The sequence below is a fragment of the Sus scrofa genome, chromosome 9 (genome assembly GCF_054392235.1).
Source record: "Sus scrofa isolate SSC_HxYL_T2T_F1_AM1 chromosome 9, Sscrofa_HxYL_maternal_Yorkshire_Landrace_v2.0, whole genome shotgun sequence".
In the NCBI taxonomy this organism is placed as follows: Eukaryota; Metazoa; Chordata; class Mammalia; order Artiodactyla; family Suidae; genus Sus; species Sus scrofa.
In genome coordinates, this window is record NC_139391.1 from 115,494,604 (window position 1) to 115,515,960 (window position 21,357).

At 36.7% G+C, this 21,357-nt stretch overlaps 1 protein-coding gene across 7 annotated transcripts in view; it reads right to left on the reverse strand.

Annotated features, from left to right (window-relative positions):
• Nucleotides 1–21,357, reverse strand: part of CNTNAP2 (contactin associated protein 2) — a 2,042,838-nt gene that overhangs the window by 948,562 nt on the left and 1,072,919 nt on the right. For all 7 annotated transcript variants that reach the window (XR_014816181.1, XR_014816180.1, XM_084977536.1 and 4 more), the window contains one exon: nucleotides 15,579–15,728. Coding sequence is in view for 4 of the 7 variants with exons in the window: in XM_084977536.1 (XP_084833662.1) it covers nucleotides 15,579–15,728 (150 nt within the window). In the remaining 3 variants the exon portion in view is untranslated. The remainder of the gene's footprint in view (nucleotides 1–15,578; nucleotides 15,729–21,357) is intronic.

A 21,357-nucleotide genomic window follows, 5' to 3' on the forward strand; every position in this document is an offset into this window, starting at 1 on the left:
GCTCTCATGAGTATTAAGGAGATAAAAAAATGCTCAGAATAGTTTCTAGAACACAGTAAAAAGTCAATGAATATTACTGTTGTGAACAAAGATGAGTTCAACATTCAACATTAATAGTTATATAAAGACTTAGGAGAAATTTCCTAGAGCAAAAGACTAGTCTGAAGCCCATGCTCCACAGAGAATGGCTAAAGCCGTTTCCAGCAGCAACACCCTACCCCCTCCACCCTGGGCTTAGTGAACGCAACTTCTAAGAAGAATCTCACCATGGTTCAAGATTTTCTGCCATCTCATAGGACTATCAGACAAAATGTGGGAGGAAGCTCAGGTCCCCTGGGTGACTTAACTACCTGTTAAAGATGAGTTATGTTGAACTCATCTTTGTTCACTCAGTAAATGATGCTGATGCAACAGTAAAATCCTACTATTGTCAATTTTAGTTCTGTTCTTCACATATATTCTTAGTACTAGAAAAATTGACATGAATTATGTTTCTTATTCTTATCAATTGGAAGGTGCTGAATTATAAATTTTCACCTAAATCTTGCTAACTGGATACACTGCACATAACATTTTCATGGTCTCTCAGGTATTAAATATGGAACTCTGTTCTTTTTTCTTGATTTTGGAGAGTAAGGGTCAACAGGAAGATATAATAGGTAATGCAAACATGTTTAGCAAATGATTTACTGAAGATTAATTTCTTGATACTACTTTGCTCTTTTCCATGAATGTCAGAAAATATGTTATTCCAAGGGAAATTTTAATGTAATATTTGTCAACCAGTCTCAAATCAAGTAGGAAATTTGCTTGTAAAAAAAAATACTACTGTTGTGAGAGTGTATGTTTTTAAATAGAAAAACATGACAAGGTCCTTCAGGTCAGCTGTGGGGTTTTAGGGTTCCCAGGGGTTTTCACAGCTTGTGTGATTAAAAAAAAGGAAAATTAACAGGTATTTGTATTGAGATAATAAGATGCATGCACCTGTTTGCTCATTCATTTATCTTCTATTCTTTTATTCATGCAACATATACTAAGCACCTATTACATTACAAGTTGAAAAACAGGGAATTCCTGTTGAGGCTCAACAGAAATGAACCTGACTAGTATCCATGAGGATGCAGGTTGAATTCCTGGCCTCACTCAGTGGGTTAAGGATCTTCCATGTAGGTCACAGACGCAGCTTGGATCCTGCACTGCTGTGGCTGTGGCATAGGCTGGCAGCTGCAGCTCTGAACTGACCCCTAGCCTGGGAACTTCCATATGCAGCATGTGGCACCGCCCCCCCCAATAAAAAAAAGTTGAAAAACTGTGGTAAATAAGACAAATATTCTCCCTGCCCTCAAAGTACGTATAGTCTAGACATGTCAGTGCAGAACAGGAATGAGGCTAAGTATAAAAGCCAAGTGTAAGAGGTGATAGGAGATATTTACCACAACACATCCCACCTCTCCATAAAACAAAACTAATCACTTCACACTCATTTGGATGGCTGTTATAAAGGAAAAATAAGGAAAAGAGAGAAAGAAAATAACAAGTGTTGGTGAGGATGTGGTGAGGATGCACTAAGGTAGGGATATAAAATGCTGCAGCCTTGGTGAAAAAGAGTATGGAAGTTCCTCAAAAAATTAAAACCGAATTAGCAAATGATATACCAATTCCTCTTCTGGGTTTACATCTTAAAGAAGTGAAAGCACAGACTCAAACAAATATGTGTATACCATTTGTATGTATATTATTCGCAATAGTCAAAACCCAAGTGTCCATGGACAAACAAAATGGGTAACACACACACACAGGAATATTACTCAGCCATAAAATGTAATAAAATTATGATACTACACCATGAATAAAACTTGAAGACATTATGTTTAGTGCAATTAGCCAGACACAAAAAGACACAAATCATATGATTCCACAAATATGAGGTGCCTAGAATCATCCAATTCACAGAGACTAAATGTAGGATAGTGATTATCAGAGGTTGGGGGAAGACAGAATGAGGAGTTGTTGTTTAATAGGTTCAGAGTTCAGCTTGGGGATGATGAAAACATTCCAAAGATGGACAGTAGTGATGCCTGTGCAACAAAAAGTGAGTGTACTTAATACCACTGAACTATACACCTAAAAATGGTTACAATGGTTTTATGTCAGGTATGTTTTACCCCCCAAAGCATACATTCTATGCCTTCAACAGTTAACATAGCTGGAAGTTGTGACTAGCATAATTTTCTTCCCATTATAATACAGGGAATCTTAGTTGTTACCTGACTGGTTGGGAAAAAAAAAAATGGCTCTTTGGACAGCAATAACAAACAAGGGCTATGTTCTCTTGCTCATTCTTTCTCTCTCTCTCTCTCTTTTTTTTTTTTTTTTTGCCTTTTTAGGGCCACACTTGTGGCATATGGAAGCTCCCAGGCTAGGGGCTAAATTGTAACTATAACTGCTGGCCTACACTATAGACAGCAACGTGATCCAAGCTGTGCCTGCAATGTACACCACAGCTCATGGCAACACTGGATCCCCGACCCACTGAGCTAGGCCAGGGATTGAATCTGCATCCTCATGGATACTGATCAGATTTATTTCCACTGCACCACAATGGGAACTCCCTCTTGATAGTTCTTTATAAGTTGAGTAAAGTATTTGTTGTGTTCCCTCATTCTAGGACATTCCTCCCACCAGACATTTCACTCCTCCACCTCACCAGGGAACAAGCAGGGGCAGCAAGAGAGAAGGCAAATTGCAAATTTAGCGCAGAGGTTAAATCCAAAAGTCTGATTTGAAAGATACATATGGCATTCATAAACAGTCAATAAACATTTCACAGTAATATGAAAGTATGTAAGTTACATTTAGTTATGTTTATGTACTCTAACTGCATTTCTCCAAAACTATTTTGAAATGTTAGTGTTTTAAAACTTTGGAGGCTGCCTTACCTCTGACAACACTATCTACCACCATGAGCAAAATTTAATGATGCATTTTTCTCTACTTGATATGTGTGTTATTTCCAACAAGGACAGTGCTGAAATGTGTCTTTATTTAGCCAATGAGGTTTTCACTGACAAGAAATTAATAGTTCTATTTTGATAGTGTATTTGTTTTACATTAAAGAAGTAGCTTCAAAGACGTCTGTCTTTGAAAAACAAATCATACATTAAAAAATATACCTTTCCAAGGAATAGTATAATCTTCAAACATAAAAATGAGTTTTAGAAAGATTTAGTGAAATCCTTAACAAGAAAAATTTAGAGATGTTTACCAAGAAAACACTAAGGTGTCCTAGAGTATATCTGTTAACGTCTGAAGTTGATGTTTAGGGAAAAATCATGCCTTCCTACAGATTACAGAATAAGGCCATAGTGAAAGATAAAAATATAGAGTATGGCATGGTGTATCTTCTACTTTTTCAATAGCAAAAGAGGTGCCAAAAAAGCTTAAAACACACACTACTGTCTTCTAGCATAAATATCATTTAAAAATTCTAACAGAATAATTTATAATGATATGGTTTATTAGCCTTAGTAATTCACTGAACAAACGTGTAACGAGTACCTTCCACATGTCAGGCACTGAGATCTATCTTGATCCACTGGCATGGATCAAGGGTAATTCCTGCTCCCCTGGAGTTTAAAGTCAGGTCCACCTGATACACCTCACTTCATTTTAAGCGATAGGCAGTTCCCTAAATGCAAGCATGGTTCTTCTGGCCAATTTCCATTTTCCATGGAATTTCTCAATTTCCATTTCTCCATACTAAACAATCAGAATAACATTTCTCCTTTTTCCTTACACTTTCATCATATGCAAACTAAGAAATATATAACCATTTCCTTTCTTGGCCAAAGAAAAGAATCCTCTTAGATAACAACCAGCATTAATTTCAATAACTTCTGATGTTTTGAGGAATAGTCAAATAACTTTTCTCTCTTAATTTAAAGCAGGAAAATTACTGAATTAGGCGTCTTATGGGGAATAGAAATAAAATTTGTAATGGCAGAGATATAAATACATGACTAGATATTATTCTATTGCTTTTTAAAAAATTATTTGATTTCGCTCTAAATTATTTGCTATAAAAAGCTTCAGGCAGGCTGATGATGGATAATTGAAAAATTGGAAAAGAAATGAACCTACTTAAATATATTACCCAAACTCAATCTCTTTAAACAACCATACACAGATTTTCAAAATTTGCCCAAGGAGCAAATGATGATATTGGATGCCGTTTTATTAAGTAAAATTGGGTACACAGACTATGATAAACTTAAAAATAGTATCAACTGTTTAATATTAAAAGAGGAATTGTTATGAAGCCAGCTTATTATCCTCCAATACCTATTTTCCCCCTCTTGCATTTAGGCATAAAACTGGGCACTTGGTTACCCAATCTCCATTGCTTGTTTGACCATGTAAATTCCAGTCAATTCAGTGATTCACATTATATGAAACTTGAGGGAGTGGCCTTAAATGTAGGGGGCAGCCCCTTCCATATCCATCTCTTTGCTTCTGCCTGGAATTTGGATATAGTATCTGGATATTAAACTGACAGTTGGGACCACAAGGCAAATAGTAACTGTTGAGAATGGCAAAGCTAAAAGATGGAAGAAGCCTGACTTTATGACTCTGTGGAGCTTTAAGAGTTCACCTTTCATCTTCTTTTACAGAAGAAAGAAATACATCTCTATCTTGTTAATTGCAATCTCTGTCACTCAGAGCTAAACCTAATCCAAAGGAATACCATGTTGAGGACTACCTTTAAAAATAGGGTTTACACATGACGGAACCTAAGTTCATAGAATTGCCTGCTGTACGCACATGGGCCTGAAACCTGGGATATTACCAGCTTGTAAAACTGGGCATTTGTTATGTGTAGCAAAATATTTGGTTATATTGTCAACTGCTTTCCTCAGAAGGCAAGTCAGGTGCCAACTGAAACTTTTAATACTAGGAGGAATGTTAGAAAATCCTGAAATGCTGGAGTTCCCGTCGTGGCGCAGTGGTTAACGAATCCGACTAGGAACCATGAGGTCGCGGGTTCGGTCCCTGCCCTTGCTCAGTGGGTTAACGATCCGGCGTTGCCGTGAGCTGTGGTGTAGGTTGCAGATGCAGCTCGGATCCCGCGTTGCTGTGGCTCTGGCGTAGGCCGGTGGCTACAGCTCCGATTCGACCCCTAGCCTGGGAACCTCCATATGCCGCGGGAGTGGCCCAAGAGATAGCAACAACAACAACAACAAAAGACAAAAAAAAAAAAAAAGAAAATCCTGAAATGCTGATGTGCATTGGGTCTTTCTTGCTGTGTCCAGGAGTCTTCAAGAGAGATGAACTCAGCCTAGGACTAGCCAGCCGGCAGGCTGAGATAAAAGCCTGCCATTTCCATTTCCACTCTGAAATGGAAGTTCCTCTCTATTGGCAATCTAAATTGATGGAGAATCCCCAGTTTATGAGCTTGAAAAAGTGCAATCAACCCAAAGGTCTATCAACTGATGAATGGGTAAATAAAACGTAATATATCCATAAAATGGAATACTACTTGCAAATTAATAGGAATAAAGTACTTGATAATGCTATAATTGAATAAATGTTGAAAATATTACACGCAATGAAAGAAGCAAGTCACAAAAGACAAACTATAATGAGCTTCCATTCATAAAAAATAGCCAGAATTGGGAAATCTATAGACAGAAAGTAGATTCATGGTTGACTAGGGATGGAGGGTATTGTAGAAGGCAGAGTGGTGCCTAATGAATTTGAGATTCTACTTGGGGTCATGAAAATGAACAAATATTAGATTGTGATGATGTTTACACAACTCTGAAAATATACAGAAAAGCACTGAATTGCATGCACAAATGGTGAATTTTTATGGTATATAAATTATAGCTCAATAAAGTAGTTAAGAAAAGAAGTCATCTGAATGCTTGGTTGAAAATGAAGATTTCTGGGCCCTACCTCAGACCTCCTGAATCAAATTTTTACTAAGGATGTATCCTAACACTTAAATTCTTGTTTAAATAGCATCCTCAGAAGATTCTTAAGCATATTAAGGTACAAGAGCTTGTTCTGAAACATATTATCTTAGCAAATACACAAACTCTCTACCTGTCAGTATTAGAATCAGTGACTAACTTTTGCAACAGTCTGGCAAACTATAGAATTACTCCTTTTTCTTTTAAGCTTCTAGATAGTGGGGATCACCTCCCTGCTTCACTGAGTCTAATGACTTGGACTTCCACCCTGAAAAAACTGAAATTTCTCCTCTTTTTGATCTTTCTCAAACATTTTTTTCCAAATATAACATTAACTACAAATTTTCCAGGAGCCATTCTCCCTTGACATGTGTTTTCTGCCCTTCATATACTATTTTCTTTGAAATATTAAGCCTAAAACCATGTATACAATGTTGAATTCTGGAGTCATCACTTTGTTTGTTCAATAACCCATAGGTAATAAGAAAAATTCTGAAGACACTAAATGCTTTTGTTTTACTGATGATTGTCTGAGGTGTCTAGATTTTCCTAGTAGTAACATCACATAGTCTACCACTGGCAGAGAACATCTTTATTCAAATTTCTTATTTGCTCAGTGTTTGATCCAATAAGGGTCTGTGAAAGCAGAGGAGGTTTCTTCACCTCAGGCCTCTGTGAAATAAGAGCTAGTGAATTTTCTGGCTCTTTTTGCAAGGGCCGTGGCTGACACTATCTTAGTGCTGTCCTGCAATAGGGGGCTCTTCCTCCACAATTCTCCTTCCTCGTCTAACTCCTTCCCCAGATGTCAGACCTCCACCTCCTCCTTTAACCTTTATCCTTCGGAGACATTTTGCCCAATAAATCTTTCAAATGTCTTGTTCAGTCTCAAAGTCTGTTTCTTCCAGTACCTGAATTGGAAAAGTGAATTCCAATTATTATATAATTACTCATTTTAAAAAAGTATACATGTCTTCCTTTTTTTTTTCTTTTCATGAAGCACTGTAAAAATCAACTGGATAGGGTAATCTGTAGAAATGTTTATGTTCTTCAAATAATAACCTGACACACATATCATGTATATGCGCCAGATATACAAGGCATCACGGTTTTAAAATATGGCCAATTTTTTCAACTTAAAGGCATTTTAGATATGAAAAATACTTTTTAAAAGATACACACCAAAAAATCATATTCGATTTATAGATGTATAGAGTTATCCATATTATTTCCACAGTCAGAACATTACATTCATTTAGTCTAGTGATTTTAAAGTAGCAAAATTAATATAAGGAGAAAAGAAAGCACAAAGTAATAGTGGTAAATAATCACAGGGTTAAGAAAATTCCTGCAAGTCAAAGAGTTTTTATAATTTCATGATTTTTTCTTTGAAAAACTACTTATAATTCTCTCTTAAATCTAAATATTCCCAATGCAAGTGAGTCATAAGAGCCAGAAAAAGGCAAAGACATGTAGAACACCACAATAATTCTAATGATAATTAGCCCAAATCATAGCTCTAATCAAATTTTACTTGTAGAAGATATAAAAAGGTCTTTGGAATTGGGAACTATGTAATGAATACTTTCCTAGCTCCATCAGAGAAACAGTTTCTGATGAGGTTAATATATTCAATTTCACTGTGCAATTCCCTTCCTCTTCTGTGCCCTTTTCTTTTATGCATGTAATTGGAACACAAACTAAAACAACCAAAAGTTCCTTGGGAATTAGATTGAAAAAGAAATGTATCTCTCTTTTGTTAATGGTCTCATAATGGAAAGAAGTGGCCTAAAAATGTGTTTCTTTAAAAGTGGGGAAAGAAGTTGCACAGAATATACTTATGGCATGTGGTAGATTTTGAACAAGTGGTTGATTTTGAACAACCAAATTATTTTTAAGAAACTAGTAATTAAGAAAGTTTCTGGGTTAATTCACTACAATTAAGGAGGGACCAACTCCCTGATGCTGAAAAAAGTAAAAACAATCATATATACAATGAACCAGGGTGAAACAGTAAAACACAGAGGAGAGGGGGAAAAAAAAATATATATATATATATATTAATGAATGGGTTTGGAAGCAATAAAAGTGAATTCCAATTATTATATAATGTTAGTCAATCTAAATCAAACTATTAACAACTTACAGGAATCCCTAAGGTTCTAAGATGTGATTTCCTCATTTCTTGTTCTGTAATTTAATACATTGATAGTCAGTTGGTCATTAAAACTTGACTCTGCCATTAAATTAGTGTTTTGCTTTTTTTTTTTTTTTTGCTCTTTAGGGCCACACTCGCAGCATATGGAGGTTCCCAGGCTAGGGGTCTATCGGAGCTGCAGCTGCCAGCCTACACCATAGCAGCACAGGATCCCAGCTGCGTCTGCAATCTACACCAGAGCTCATGTCAACGCCAGATCCTTAACTCACTGAGTGAGGCCAGGGATCAACCCTGCAGCCTCATGGTTCCTAATCAGATTCATTTCTGCTGTGCCACAATGGGAACTCCTAAATTAGTATTTTAAAGGGAGATGTTATTACACAAAAGATGGGCACCAAAATATTTCATATGAATGAATGATGCTCAACACTATATAAATGTAGATGACAGTTAAGTTTCATTTTACTTTTTAAAAGGCATTAAATAATTTATCTCCTAATCCTAACTTCTGTATAGTTGTCCCATGGATTGAGCAAACACAAAGAGAAAAGATAATGACTAGACCATGCTTTCAAGTTGGAAGTATACTCACTAGAAGTTTATATGTAAATGAATACTTTAAAAGTCACTTATTTTATAGCAGTGCCTTAGCCTTGAGTCAGTGTTACCCACTTGCTTATTTCTGAGTTGCACTGCAGTCTCCAAATCAGAGATTGATTGGAATTTTTTGTGATTGGAATTTTCCTTTACCAGAGCTGGTTTTAAATCAGTAGATTCTTGACCCTTGTTATACCCCATGGGTGATGCAGCAAAAAGAGCATCTGGGCAAGACATGAGAGGTTTGAGAATTGATTCAGAACCCATCCAGGACAAAGAGGGTGCAGAGAACTGAGAAAGTATTCGATGGGGGAGGATTGGTTCACAGTCCTGTTAATTCTGGAGAAGGAATAGCAGGTTATCACATGGATAATATCATTAGTAGTTTATGATGCATATAGGTTGGAGGCCATTTTTAGGGAAACACTGCCAGATGAACCCCAAAGAGTAGATGTGGAAGGAGAAAGTGTGACGTAGAGGAAAGGGTCAGCTCAAGGCTTTTTTCCCAGGTTGACTAGTGTTATCCTTGTGAACTTTTTATGTATTACAGCCCATATCCCACCTGTCAGAGAATCCTGAGGCTTGACTTCCAAAAATGTATTCAGAATTGACCACTTCCCACTCCCCACTCCCTCCACTAGTCTATCTTCCTTTATCTGCATTACCACAACAATCTCCACCATCTGATTCCCTCCCTCAATGAGGTTTGATCCCTCACTTGATTACTGTCTTTTCTCAAAAGAGCAGCCTGAGAGACCATCTCAAAATGTAAAATGAGGTTAGGCCATTCACCTGGTATGATCTTCAAAGGCCCTCCCACCTCACTGAGACTAAAAGGTCCTTCACAATCTGGCCTATGAAGGCTCACATTCCTGCAGCTGTGTAGCCTCCTGTCCTCCAGGACTCTGTTTGCTCACCACCTGTGTGCTATTTACACTTACTTTTCTATCAGAGATGCTCTTCTCCTGTATCTCCTTATGGTATGTTTCCTCACTCCCCTGAGCTCTGTGCTCAAGTGCCAGCTTCCTTCCTCTACCAAGTTATTTTAAGTAGTAACCTTCCACATCCTTCTCCCCCAAGATCTTCGTATCCCCTTCTCTGATGTGTTTTCTCCAAAACACACTCATTTCACCAATGTGTTTGTTATCTCAAATGGAATGAGAGTATTTTTTCTGACTTGTTCACTGCTCTACCATGAAAAATAATGCCAGATTTTAGTAAATGAAATTATTTGAAACCTGGCTCTACTCCTTATTCATAAGGTAGTATGTAAACTTTGATTAAAAATTGCATCTAATAAAAATATTTTACCTTTAAGACTCTGAAAAGTTATACCTGGCAAATATGATACTGGACTGCCAGTGGCTATTCTCTGTCAGCCTAATGAGTAACCCTTACCTAAAATTCTATGGGGGGGGGAAGGCACATGGCAGAAGCTGACACTCTATGTGGAGATAAAAAGTCCTCTAGCTCTTTTTGCATGTGACTACTAAACGTATTGATAAGGGACTCTCAATTAATTTATTCAATAAGTAAACGTACAATAAGAACTATTATGCATCAGGCATTTTTTTCCAAATAGTTGTGATATAACATAAAACAAAAATAAGCAGTATCTTGGGAGTTCCCATTGCGGCTCAGTGGGTTAAGAACACAACATAGTCTCCCTGAGGATTCAGGTTCAATCCCTGGCCTCGCTCAGTGGGTTAAGGATCTGGCATTGCCACAAGCTGTGACACAGGTCACAGATGTGGCTCAGATCTGGCATTGCTGTGGCTATGCTATAGGCTGGCAGCTGCTGCTCCAATTCGACTCCTAGCCTGGGAACTTCCATAGGCTGCAGGTGCGGACATAAAAAGAAGAAAATAAAAACACTATCTTTGTCATTTGTGCTTACATTCTAGTGGAGATTCTGACAATAAACAATCTATAAAGTAAATAATGAAGGATGTAGAGTGTTAGAAAGTGGCTAAGCGCTGTGGCAGGGCAGAGAAGAAAGTGGAGTGGGACAAGGGACCAGGGATGCTGGGCAGGCAGGGGTGGGGAGGAAAGGATGGAAATGGATCAGGAAGGAGAGGGCCCGGCTGTCCTCCTGGAAAAGGCTAGACGTAGGCAAAGTCTCTAAGGAGACCTCTAGGGAAGAGTAAACCAGAGAAGAGTCAAAAAAACAAAACAAAAATCACCAAAAAAGGAGGGGTCTAGATAAAGAAACATTTAAAACTTTGAAAATTTTTCTACTCCCTCATGACCTTGGGTCCCAGCCTGCATCAGAAAGCTAATTACGAGGTAAGCAGTCAATAAATAAATTTAATTATGTTGTTTATTATCCTTTTGATTATTAAAATTAACATGTAATCAAAAGGAATTCTAGTTGAGATAGAGAAAAAAAAATTAAAGCAGCTAACTTTCCTTGAGTAAAACATCCCAAATGAATTCTTTCTTTTTCTGCCTATTCTCAAGAAAGAACAAGGCAAAGTAATTCTTAAAGCTTAAACATGTGAATGAGAATGTTACAGAGGAGAACTAAGAGTTTTCCTGGGATGAGCAGGGAGCAGGCGTGGAGAGAGATACCTCTGCACAGGTGGGAGACAGCAGCACCTGTGATGGCCCAAGAAGCTGCATGGCCAGGATCTAACTTCAAAAGAAGCAAACTCTGGACAAGTTTAAGGGCAAGACGCCTTTACTTAAGACTTTCACCTAGTGAGAAAACAATTTGCTTTTTATTGACTAAAGGAAGACATGCTTTGAGTACTGGAGCAGTTGGTGAGAGGCTTTAGATAGATAAGCATATGGTCTGAAATCTGAAATCTTCCTTAGGAAGGGTCTGTCTCAGAGTAAGTTTAAAAAAAGACTCCAGATGAATTTGAAAGGTAGCCAGCATTTAACATTCCCTGGAGTCAGATCCTGGTTTAGCAGGTCATGTTGTGTAATGTTCACTGAACAGATTCTATGGTCTCTTAACAGATAAAGTACGTAAATTATTAAAATGACCTATCAGATAAGTGACGCCGTGGTCCCAAATGAGATGTGTATGATTCGAAGCTATTATTTAGAACAAAGTCAATTCTCCTTTCCACTCTACTAATATTTCTTAAGGTGTCATCATTGTAACATCTGCAACTTTAAATTTTCAGCACAGACAGTACAGGGGTGTGTGTGTGTGTGTGTGTGTGTGTGTGTGTGTGTGTGTGCGCTAAGTTACGATCCAGAGGCAGCTAGCATTCTAATCAGGAATCAACATGCCAGAGGTGATCATTCTATCAGAAACACTGCATGTAGCTGAAACCAAATTCATGGTTAGCAAAGGGGAAATGTGGGGCCAGAAGGATAAATTAGGGGGTTGGGATGGACATATACACACAACTATATGTAAAAGAGATGGGTCACAAAGACCTCCTGCATCGCACAAAATAATCTACTCGATACTGTATAATGACCTATATTGGAAAAGAATCTGAAAAGGGACAGAAATATGTATATGTATAACTGACTGACTTTGCTGTACACCTGAAACTAACACAACATTCTAAGTCAACTGTACTCCAATAAAATTTATTTTAAAAAGAGAAACACTACAACCACTCCAGATGTGACTACACCAGAATTTCTGCTATCTATTCCTCTAATGATCTTTCTGAATGCGAAGTTTTCTTTTGTAAAAATAGTGCTTTTTTAATTAGCATAAATGGTAGATAAATGCTAAGAAAGAGATCTCTGTGATTAAATTAAAGATATTAAGGATATGTAGTTTGGCAAAGCATCTTTTGGAGACACCCACAACCTGTATGAAAATAGTGTAAGATGCCAGTAACATCTTTGACCTGAATGAAGACTTGGGTGGGGATGGTTCTGGAGTTTTAATCAGTGATCCTGTGCCAGCTATTAGCTTAGGAAGCTTTCTGCTGCCTGGCCCTGGCTATGAGTGTAGCTGAATCCTGTTTCTTAACTATTGCTACAGCTTCCTGAAAAGAAGAGTATTTTCAAGCTAAAGCAAGTCAGAGAGCTTACAGGGGAGTTTGTATTAATAGTGTTATTCCAGGTTACTAATAAATGTTCATTTAATGCATGTCTGTATATGCAACAGACCTTGGCTGGGGCTTCCTTTCACTGTTCCACAGTGCCAAAGCTACATGAGAGTAGCTTTTTTTTTTTTTTTTTTTTTTTTCCTTTTTAGGGCTGCACCTGCAGCATATGGAATTCCCAGGCTAGGGATCAATTCAGAGCTTCAGATGCAGGCCACAACCACATTAATACCAGATCCTTAACCCACTGAGCAAGGCCAGGGATGGAACCTGCATCCTCATGGCTACTAGTGCAGTTCTTAACCCACTGAGCCACAACTTTTGGAACTCCAAGGCTTGCTATTTCTTAGTCATCTCTCTTGTCAGTGGCTAATGCTGTCTTTTAAAGGGAATCTAATAGATATACATGCAAATTGGCTAAGTCACGTCTATACTTATGTCCCTCAGATCATTTGTGTTAGAAGCATTGAAAGTTTAGAATTTTTCAATTTCTCAGCATCCTGCATTTTAAAGTTCTAGGAGTATGGACTGAGAAGCTGAACAAGCTCCCCCAGTGATTCTCATACAGTCCGAGGATTTAGCCAATGTAGACAGAACCAGAGAAGTATGAGCATTTCCCAGTGCCAAACCAAAGACCCAAGCGTGTGGAAATATGATACTGACCATCAGGTTTAAAAACCAGAATCTGTAAAGCAATAGTAAATAGCACACTAAAAAGCCCTCATAGCCTATAAAGTCTATGCCATAAATTTGTAGTTACAGTTTTTTGCCTACCCAGCTAGATGGAAATAGATCAGAACTTGCCTTAGGCATTCAGTAAGCTCATTCATGGCCAAGATATTCCACTGTCATTTGGATGATCAGAGATTATCAATAGCCTTCCAACTGACTATTGTGATCCATTTTCTGACAGCAATATAAACTGTTGGCCAAAGCCCATCATATTAAATATGTTTTTGGAGGAAAACCAGTTTGGCTATTGGGTTGTTTTTTCTCACATCAATAAGCCCAGTTTATACACTCATAAGACATCTTGTCTGACTTTCATCCACTCATCAAATATTTATTGAGAGGCTTTGTAAAAGCATGTAGCTTTAACTCCCAATGAACATGATGGAAGATTAAAGAAGAAGAGGTCTAGTTCAAGACTTCTGCCTCTGAGTGGTCACCCATCATCATACCATGATGCAAAGGGGGAGAAACATCCTGGAACAGGAGTCAGAGGTCTTCAGTTCAGGGGCTGGCTATAAATCAGTGGCAAGTCAGGATAGCTCTAAGGGCCTCTGTTTCTTCTTCTGGGTAACTGGGGAAAAATGCTTGCCTTGTTTATTTTTTAAAATTTACTAATTCATTTATAAATATTTATTTATTGGTCATCTATTATATTCCAGGAATTTTTCTAGGAACTTGAGGTATATAGCTGGAATCAATGCATACAAGATAACCGTTCTCAAGTAAGCTTATTCTAACAATTAGAAAAATACATAAAAAACAGTGATATATAAATATATATTCATATAAACAGATATGTGACTATTAATAAGTATATTTTCAGAGGCAAATATACAAACACATATGTTTTTTAAAGCTTCATCCAAAGCCTTTTCAAAGGATACAATGTATTGTTTAGATTTCACATTTGGGTGATTAGAATGAGAAAGCCAATAATCTAATTAAAGACATATTGATGTAATCAACATACCTAGCATTTTCATAAAAGATATCCCCATATTTCACTAAGGAAAAAATCATTTTCTGGAAGGCTGCAATTCTCAAATTAGAAAACATGCCAGGTCTATGCTACAACACTCTTTCAGGTTTAGTGGTAGAATTTATTATGAGACTCTCCCTTTTCACTAATCTTTTTATTAAGAACCAAGATATCTGTGATCATATGGTTTCACATAAGGCAACCTGTGATAGACGGCCTCTCAGATGGGCTGTCATCTCTGTTTCCTCACATAATCCCTTTGCTTTAAGTGTGGGCTAGAACAGCAGTGATGGGATGTGACTTCCAAGATTGGATTATTAAAAACAAACCAAAACCAAAAAACGAAAACCTTTGGCTTCTATCTCTGCAAACTTTCTCTCCTGCTTACTGGCTTTTCCCTCCCCTCCCCTTCTCCCTCTCTACTTTTTCTCTTCTTCTCTCTCCACACACACATGCACACCCATACACACCCTACTCCATTTTCTATGGAAGAAACCACTTGGAGAAGAGAGGCCCTGAAGGATCAGACCACGTGCAAAAGAACTGAGGTATACTATCCACACAGGCAGCTCCCACTGTCAAGCAAGTGAGTGCATCTTCTTCTTAGCAGAACTCCGTGCCCAATAAAGGCTTCAAATAATTGTAACCGTGATCAACAGCTTGGGTATAATCTCGTGAAAGACCCTGGGTCAGGACCACCTAGCTATATCACTTCTGAATTCCTGATCTAGAAAAACTAAGAGATAGTAAATGTTTGTTGTGCTAACCCACTAAGAAAAATTTGGGTTAAATAGCTACACAGCCATAGATGACTACCATATAATCCAAGGACATGATTCTTGAGAAGAGTATTATAAGAATGAATGGATTCAGAATCTCATGCTTTATACTTAGAATAATTGAATTGGACTAGAAGGATATGGTGACACCATATTAATCTTTCAACATGAAGAAACAATAAATTGGTTACTCCTTTGGTCTCAATGGGGTTGCAGAGTATGTTTGCTTTTCCCTGAGATCTACTGAGTCCACTGAATCAATATAAATACTTAATAATCAAACTTGATTGAAACTCCATTTTTAGTAATGTATTAGCTAGCCAATAAAAATGGTAGTCTTACCTCCAAAAAAGTACTTCTCGCCAGTTTTAACTTGAAGAGGACTGTTAGTTCGGACTGCTGATGCCTCATCTCCATCGATAGTGAGAATAGCAAAATTTTCCTTAGCTAGGAAACGGACCTCATGCCACTGACCATCATTCAACCCAGAACCTGTTAGATAACAAGAGAAAAGACAATTTCTTTTCTTAAGGTGGTTGAGTTGAAAATAATTTTAATATCAACAGTCAGAACATATAAGTAAAAATTAATATATTTTCATCTAGGAAAATTCAGTGCTAGATACAATTAATATTTCATATTTCTTTACCATCATGAGTAGTTCTATCCTCCACTGGACCAAATTAGGCATAACATTACCCAGCCAAGTAGGGAAAGTGTATTAATGTGCCATCAGGGTACTGGAGAAAATGAATGGAGGGAATAACGTTGTTTGGGAAGTGGTGATGAACTATTTTAATTTAGAACTTATTTTCTGATTAGCTTTACTAGACTCCACTCTCAGATGGGAAAAAGGATTTATAACTTTAACGTCATTGTTTTTAAAAACTTCTTTCTGTATTGTCTCTCAAAAACCACATGCAGCAAGCACAGTTTATAGAAAAGAACTAAAGAATAAATGTGTGAGTCTGTGTGGTAAAGGGGAGCAGAACATGCCATCTCAGAACGTGTCATTTCATCATATTGATTATTTTGAATTAAAGTTATTTAAGAAAGAGCCAGTGATAAGGATACAGTGACCTTCCTTTGTCCCTTTGAAAGTAAGAAATAAATCTCCCAGATGACAAGTACTAAAAATATGATGGGTCATTTCTTTGAGACTCATATTTTGGAGATCTCTCATATATATATATGCAATTGTATTTCTTTTCTTCCTGTTCATCTGTTTTATGTCAATTTAATTATTAGACAAGCCAAAGAACTTAGAAGACAACAAAGGAAGTTTTCCTCCACTACCGCAATTATTTGCACTAACTGAACACTAATAGGTCTAGAAAATGGTGCCAGGATTATCTCATCATTTACAAAGAAGATAACCTTTATAATGAATTAGGTATATTTAAACAAATACCAATAAAATAACTCAACAACTCCCTCACAATCACATTTCACTCTTGACTAGCACAAATATTTTCAGACACAATCTATTTACTTCTCCATGAGACAGAAAATAACTTAAAGTTTCTGTTCTGTCTGTGTTCAATTTACAGAGAATAATTTGAAAATTAAGGAATAAAGAGGGGAAAAGAACCTTTGAATCAATTTTCATGAAAGAGTTTTAAGTAACACTAAGACAGAAATCTAAGAGAGTCCAAGTGGCTTTCTTTAACCTTATAAAGGCCTTTGCAAAGGGGACGATTTTGTTCTAGACTGCATAGCCTAGAATCCATAAATAGAAGTTACTTGAAGATGCACTTCAGCCTCATAAAAGAAAGAAAAGCCTAGCATGTCAGGGTACCCAAAAATGGAATGAGAGAAAATCAGTGAAACACAGATGATGACTCTAGGCCTCTGATCAGAGTTCTGCAAACCACGGCTTACAGGCCAAATACTGCCTGCTGCCATCTGTTTTTGTACAGCCTGAGAGCTAAAAATAGTTCTCACACTTTAGATGGTTTAAAATAAATAAAAAGAATAATATTAAATTACACATGAAAATTATATAGAATTCAAATGTTAGTGTCCACATAAATTTTACTGGAAGACAGCCAAACTCATTTGTTTACATATTTCTGTTCTACAGAGTCAAACAGTTGCTACAGAAACTGCACAGCCCGCAAAGCCTCAACGATTTACTGTGTCATCCTTTATAGAAGAAGTGATTGGTTTACATTATTAAACAGATATACCATTTTAAAGACAAAAACATTGAGGCCTGTTGGAGCTTGAAGATACTACAAATCTATAGTATTAACTAATATTACGGTAGTAAATATCATCATGAATAATCACCCCTCAAGGTATGTTTTTAGGATTTTCATCAAGTTCTAATTTAGCTATACTTATTGAGCACATTTTATTTAAATAGAGGAAAACAGAAAATGCAGCTTTAAAGTAATTAGTAACTAAATGACCTTCAAATTATGAAATGTATCATACATATACAAAATTTTTTGCACTGTGAAAGTACTATGTAAATACACAGTCCTTATTCTAAAATTAAAGTCCATTAGCTGTCAGACAAGTAGTAAGTAGTGTTTACTGAAATAATTCCTTCTCGAGTAGGTTGTTTTGGGGTTCTCCCCCAGAACTGGTGCACAGAAGACTCTATCTTCACTATAACATTTTTCTTGAAAGTATAAACTGGGTTAGTGCTAGCTAGCCATAGAAGTGTACAGCTTTGATTTTGGTTTTTATCTTTGCTTTACAATGTTAGAAGCCCTGCTTTTGATGCAGCTTTGGGATATGGACCCCCAGGACAGTAATGTTACAAATGTTCAATCCTAAATAATCACACATTCAGAGGAAGCCATTTATAAGCTATCTTCAGCTGATGGGTCTTTCTGCTCATAAGGGTAAACCAGAAAGCCTTTCTAAACATTCTCGTGAAAACTTATTCATCAAAAAGTTAATTTATAATTGGAAAATCACCAGCTTAATTGTTCATTACGAAAAGGTCTATTATTCCATCAGATTAAAATAAAAAGGTTACTTTATTTTTTCAAGAAACTTAATTACAAGAGAAATTGGACCTCAGATAAAAGGAGCCTGTTGATAGCAGCCACTGCTGCAGCTGAGCTTAAACCATGATTTCTATTCATTTTAATTCCAACTATTGTTTTGAATTTTCTTTTTCTTTTAAGGCCGTACCTGCGGCATATGGAAGTTCCCAGGCTAGGTGTCGAATCAAGGCGGCAGCTGCCTACCTTTGCCACAGCCACAGCCACAGCCGCAGCAACATGAGATCTAAGCCACATCTGCGCCCCATGCCACAGCTTGCAGCAACGCCAGATCAAAAACCCACTGAGCAAGGCCAGGGATGGAAATCATATCCTCATGGAGACAAGTTGGGTTCTTAACCCACTGAGCCACAATAAGACTCCTGTTTTGAACTTTTAGAATTAATCACAAGAGGGATTTTTAAATAACAAAATGGCAAAGAAAAGTTTTAAGAAGTGATATATTTTCTTTTGAGCAATTGAGTCATTATTGCCCTAGTGAAGAGTGAACTTCATTATATTTGTGGCCCATTCCTATCACAGATTGCTGAAGCATATCTCTTGATGATTAATATTAAGAGTTCAAAAGAATATTTAACAGAAAAATATTTTAAAATTAGTATACCCAATAAGTAGGTGAGAGAACTGAATCGAATAATGTTTAGTCATTCCATACGTGGTAAGCGGCAGAACTGAGAGTAGGAACTCAGATATATCTAGTTCCAGAGGCTGAGTTCTTACAAATAACAAACAAAAATAAAGCATTACATAGACTCTGAGCATCTGTGATGCACAAAGATTTCTCTTCTCCAAAATGCAAACAGCAGTATCCACTTGATAGATTAGTTTTAAGGGGTAGATGAATTAGGGTTTGCACAGCATTAGAACAATGCTGAGAACCCAGGATGCAATATATCTATCTGTATCATTAGGCCAAAAAACAAGGAAGGCTGATGAGTCCCATTTTACAAAGAAAAGCTGAGACTTAAGTGTAATACTTTAGTACATTTTCTTTGGAGTTTATTGCATTGCAATTACAAATATGCATGTAGTCACAAATAAGCCTTCTAAACAAGACACCAGTATAATCACTCTTAACAACATGAAGATCATGAATACGTACATATGTGACAACTAAAAAAAAAAGAAGAGTCCTAATGTTATTCCGGCAGGCACCAGAAACTTAGAAAAACAGGTCCAATGATGGCATTAGATATGGATAAAAATTTCTGTCTTCAAACAACTTAGAGCTGAAGATGATCTGTTCTGCAAAAATGTGTTAGATGACTCAAAGTTATGACAAAGACACTGACGTTAAAGCTGCCTGAGAAGAAATTTGAACAAAATATTATTTCCAAAAAGTGATAGTGAAAAATGAACTTTCTAAATTATTTATAATTATATATTATATACAATTTTAGAACGATAGTAATTAATATTAGAGACATTTTCACCTACAGTCCTGAAAATTTATACATGCAAGTCAAAAGGCACTCCTAATTATCTCATTGGGAATATGGAGGATTGCTTTACATTTGGGGTCACTGACTATTCAGGCTGATGTGTAACATGCCCCAAAGAGATGGTGGTGGATTAGAAGTGCCTGATTGACAGACTCATCCTCAGAGAGGCAGAATCACATAACATTCAAAAGCACAGACTCTGAAGTCAGATGTCTGAATATAAATCTCATTTTTGCTCACCTAATAGGTGGCCTTTCAGCAGGTTAACCTCTTGATGCCTCAGTTTCCTTCTCTATTAAGTGATAATGATGAAAGTATCTACTTCCTACGGCTGTTCTGAGGATGAAGTGTATAAACCGTCATTTAGAACAGTGCCTGGCACGTAATTAGCAAGTTAGCTCTCAATAGGTATTAGCTATTGTTTCTTATTCAGTACGACTAGCTCTCTAAATACCAACTTGAACTGGTGTATGTTAATTCTCTATTAACTATTATGAAATGAGTAAAAATTAGTTTACTTTGTTACAAATTCCCACCTCCCCATTAAAAATCCTACAGTATAAGTCTTGAGGAATTTGGATATTTGGGAAGCTAGCTAAATATACATCTCTTGTTAAAATCAGGGTCAACAATTTCTAAAATCAATTTTGAGCTCTACAGTACAATAGGTATTATTCTTTCAGTGTTAAAAATGTACTTTCACCTCCCCCAAATAAATTTTTTTCAACTAGATGGTTCTGAATGTCTGTGGAGTATTTCCAAGGACTTTCCCAATGAATAATTTTGAGGATACTGATAAAAACCAGAGTCTCTATTTTCCAAAGTATTTTTGTCTTAAATATATACAAACAATTGTGACAGTTTTGGTGTACTTTTATACTTAAAGGTTATTTGAGTCTATGGTAGACACCTTCAGTTATTCATTAATTCATAATGATAACTTTTCAACTGTACATTATACAAGGAAACTGATTTTTTTCTTTATTGCCACACCCATGGTATAAGGAAGTTCCCTGGCTAGGGATCCAATCCAAGGCACAGCCATGACCTTCACCACAGCTGGCAATGCCAGATCCTTAACCCACAGCATCCAGACCAGGGATCAAACCCGAGCCTCCACAAATGACCCAAGCCATTGTAGTCGGATTCTTAAACCACTGCACCACAGTGGGAGCTCCGTGAAAACCGCTATCTTTACAGAGTTTTTTAACCTAAAACCAACATCCTCGAAAAAATATTTCAGCTTCGGGCTTTAATTTTTTCATAAAATAACTAAATTGTTTTATAATATTTTCTCTGCCATCTCCTTAACTTATAATTGCTAGAAAAACTTGTTTTGTATACAAATGTGAAATGTTAATGAAGCATATTCTATCCAGACTGACTTTCTAATGGTATTAGTTTTAAAGTAAGACTCTTGAGGTGGTTGCTTTGATTGAGCAAGAAGAAACAGATGTTACTCTTATTAGAGACAAGAAGAAAAGACTGGTTTAATGAATACTGAAAAAAAGAATTTAAAATACAGTCACAAACCAAGATGTAACATCTGTTTGAAAATGCTTCAAATGAAATTACAGTGACTAGAGTTTTCAGTCTTTTGCTCGACATTCAATCTTGAGAGAAAATTTCAGAGAGTATAAATCCATCTTTAGGCAGTTA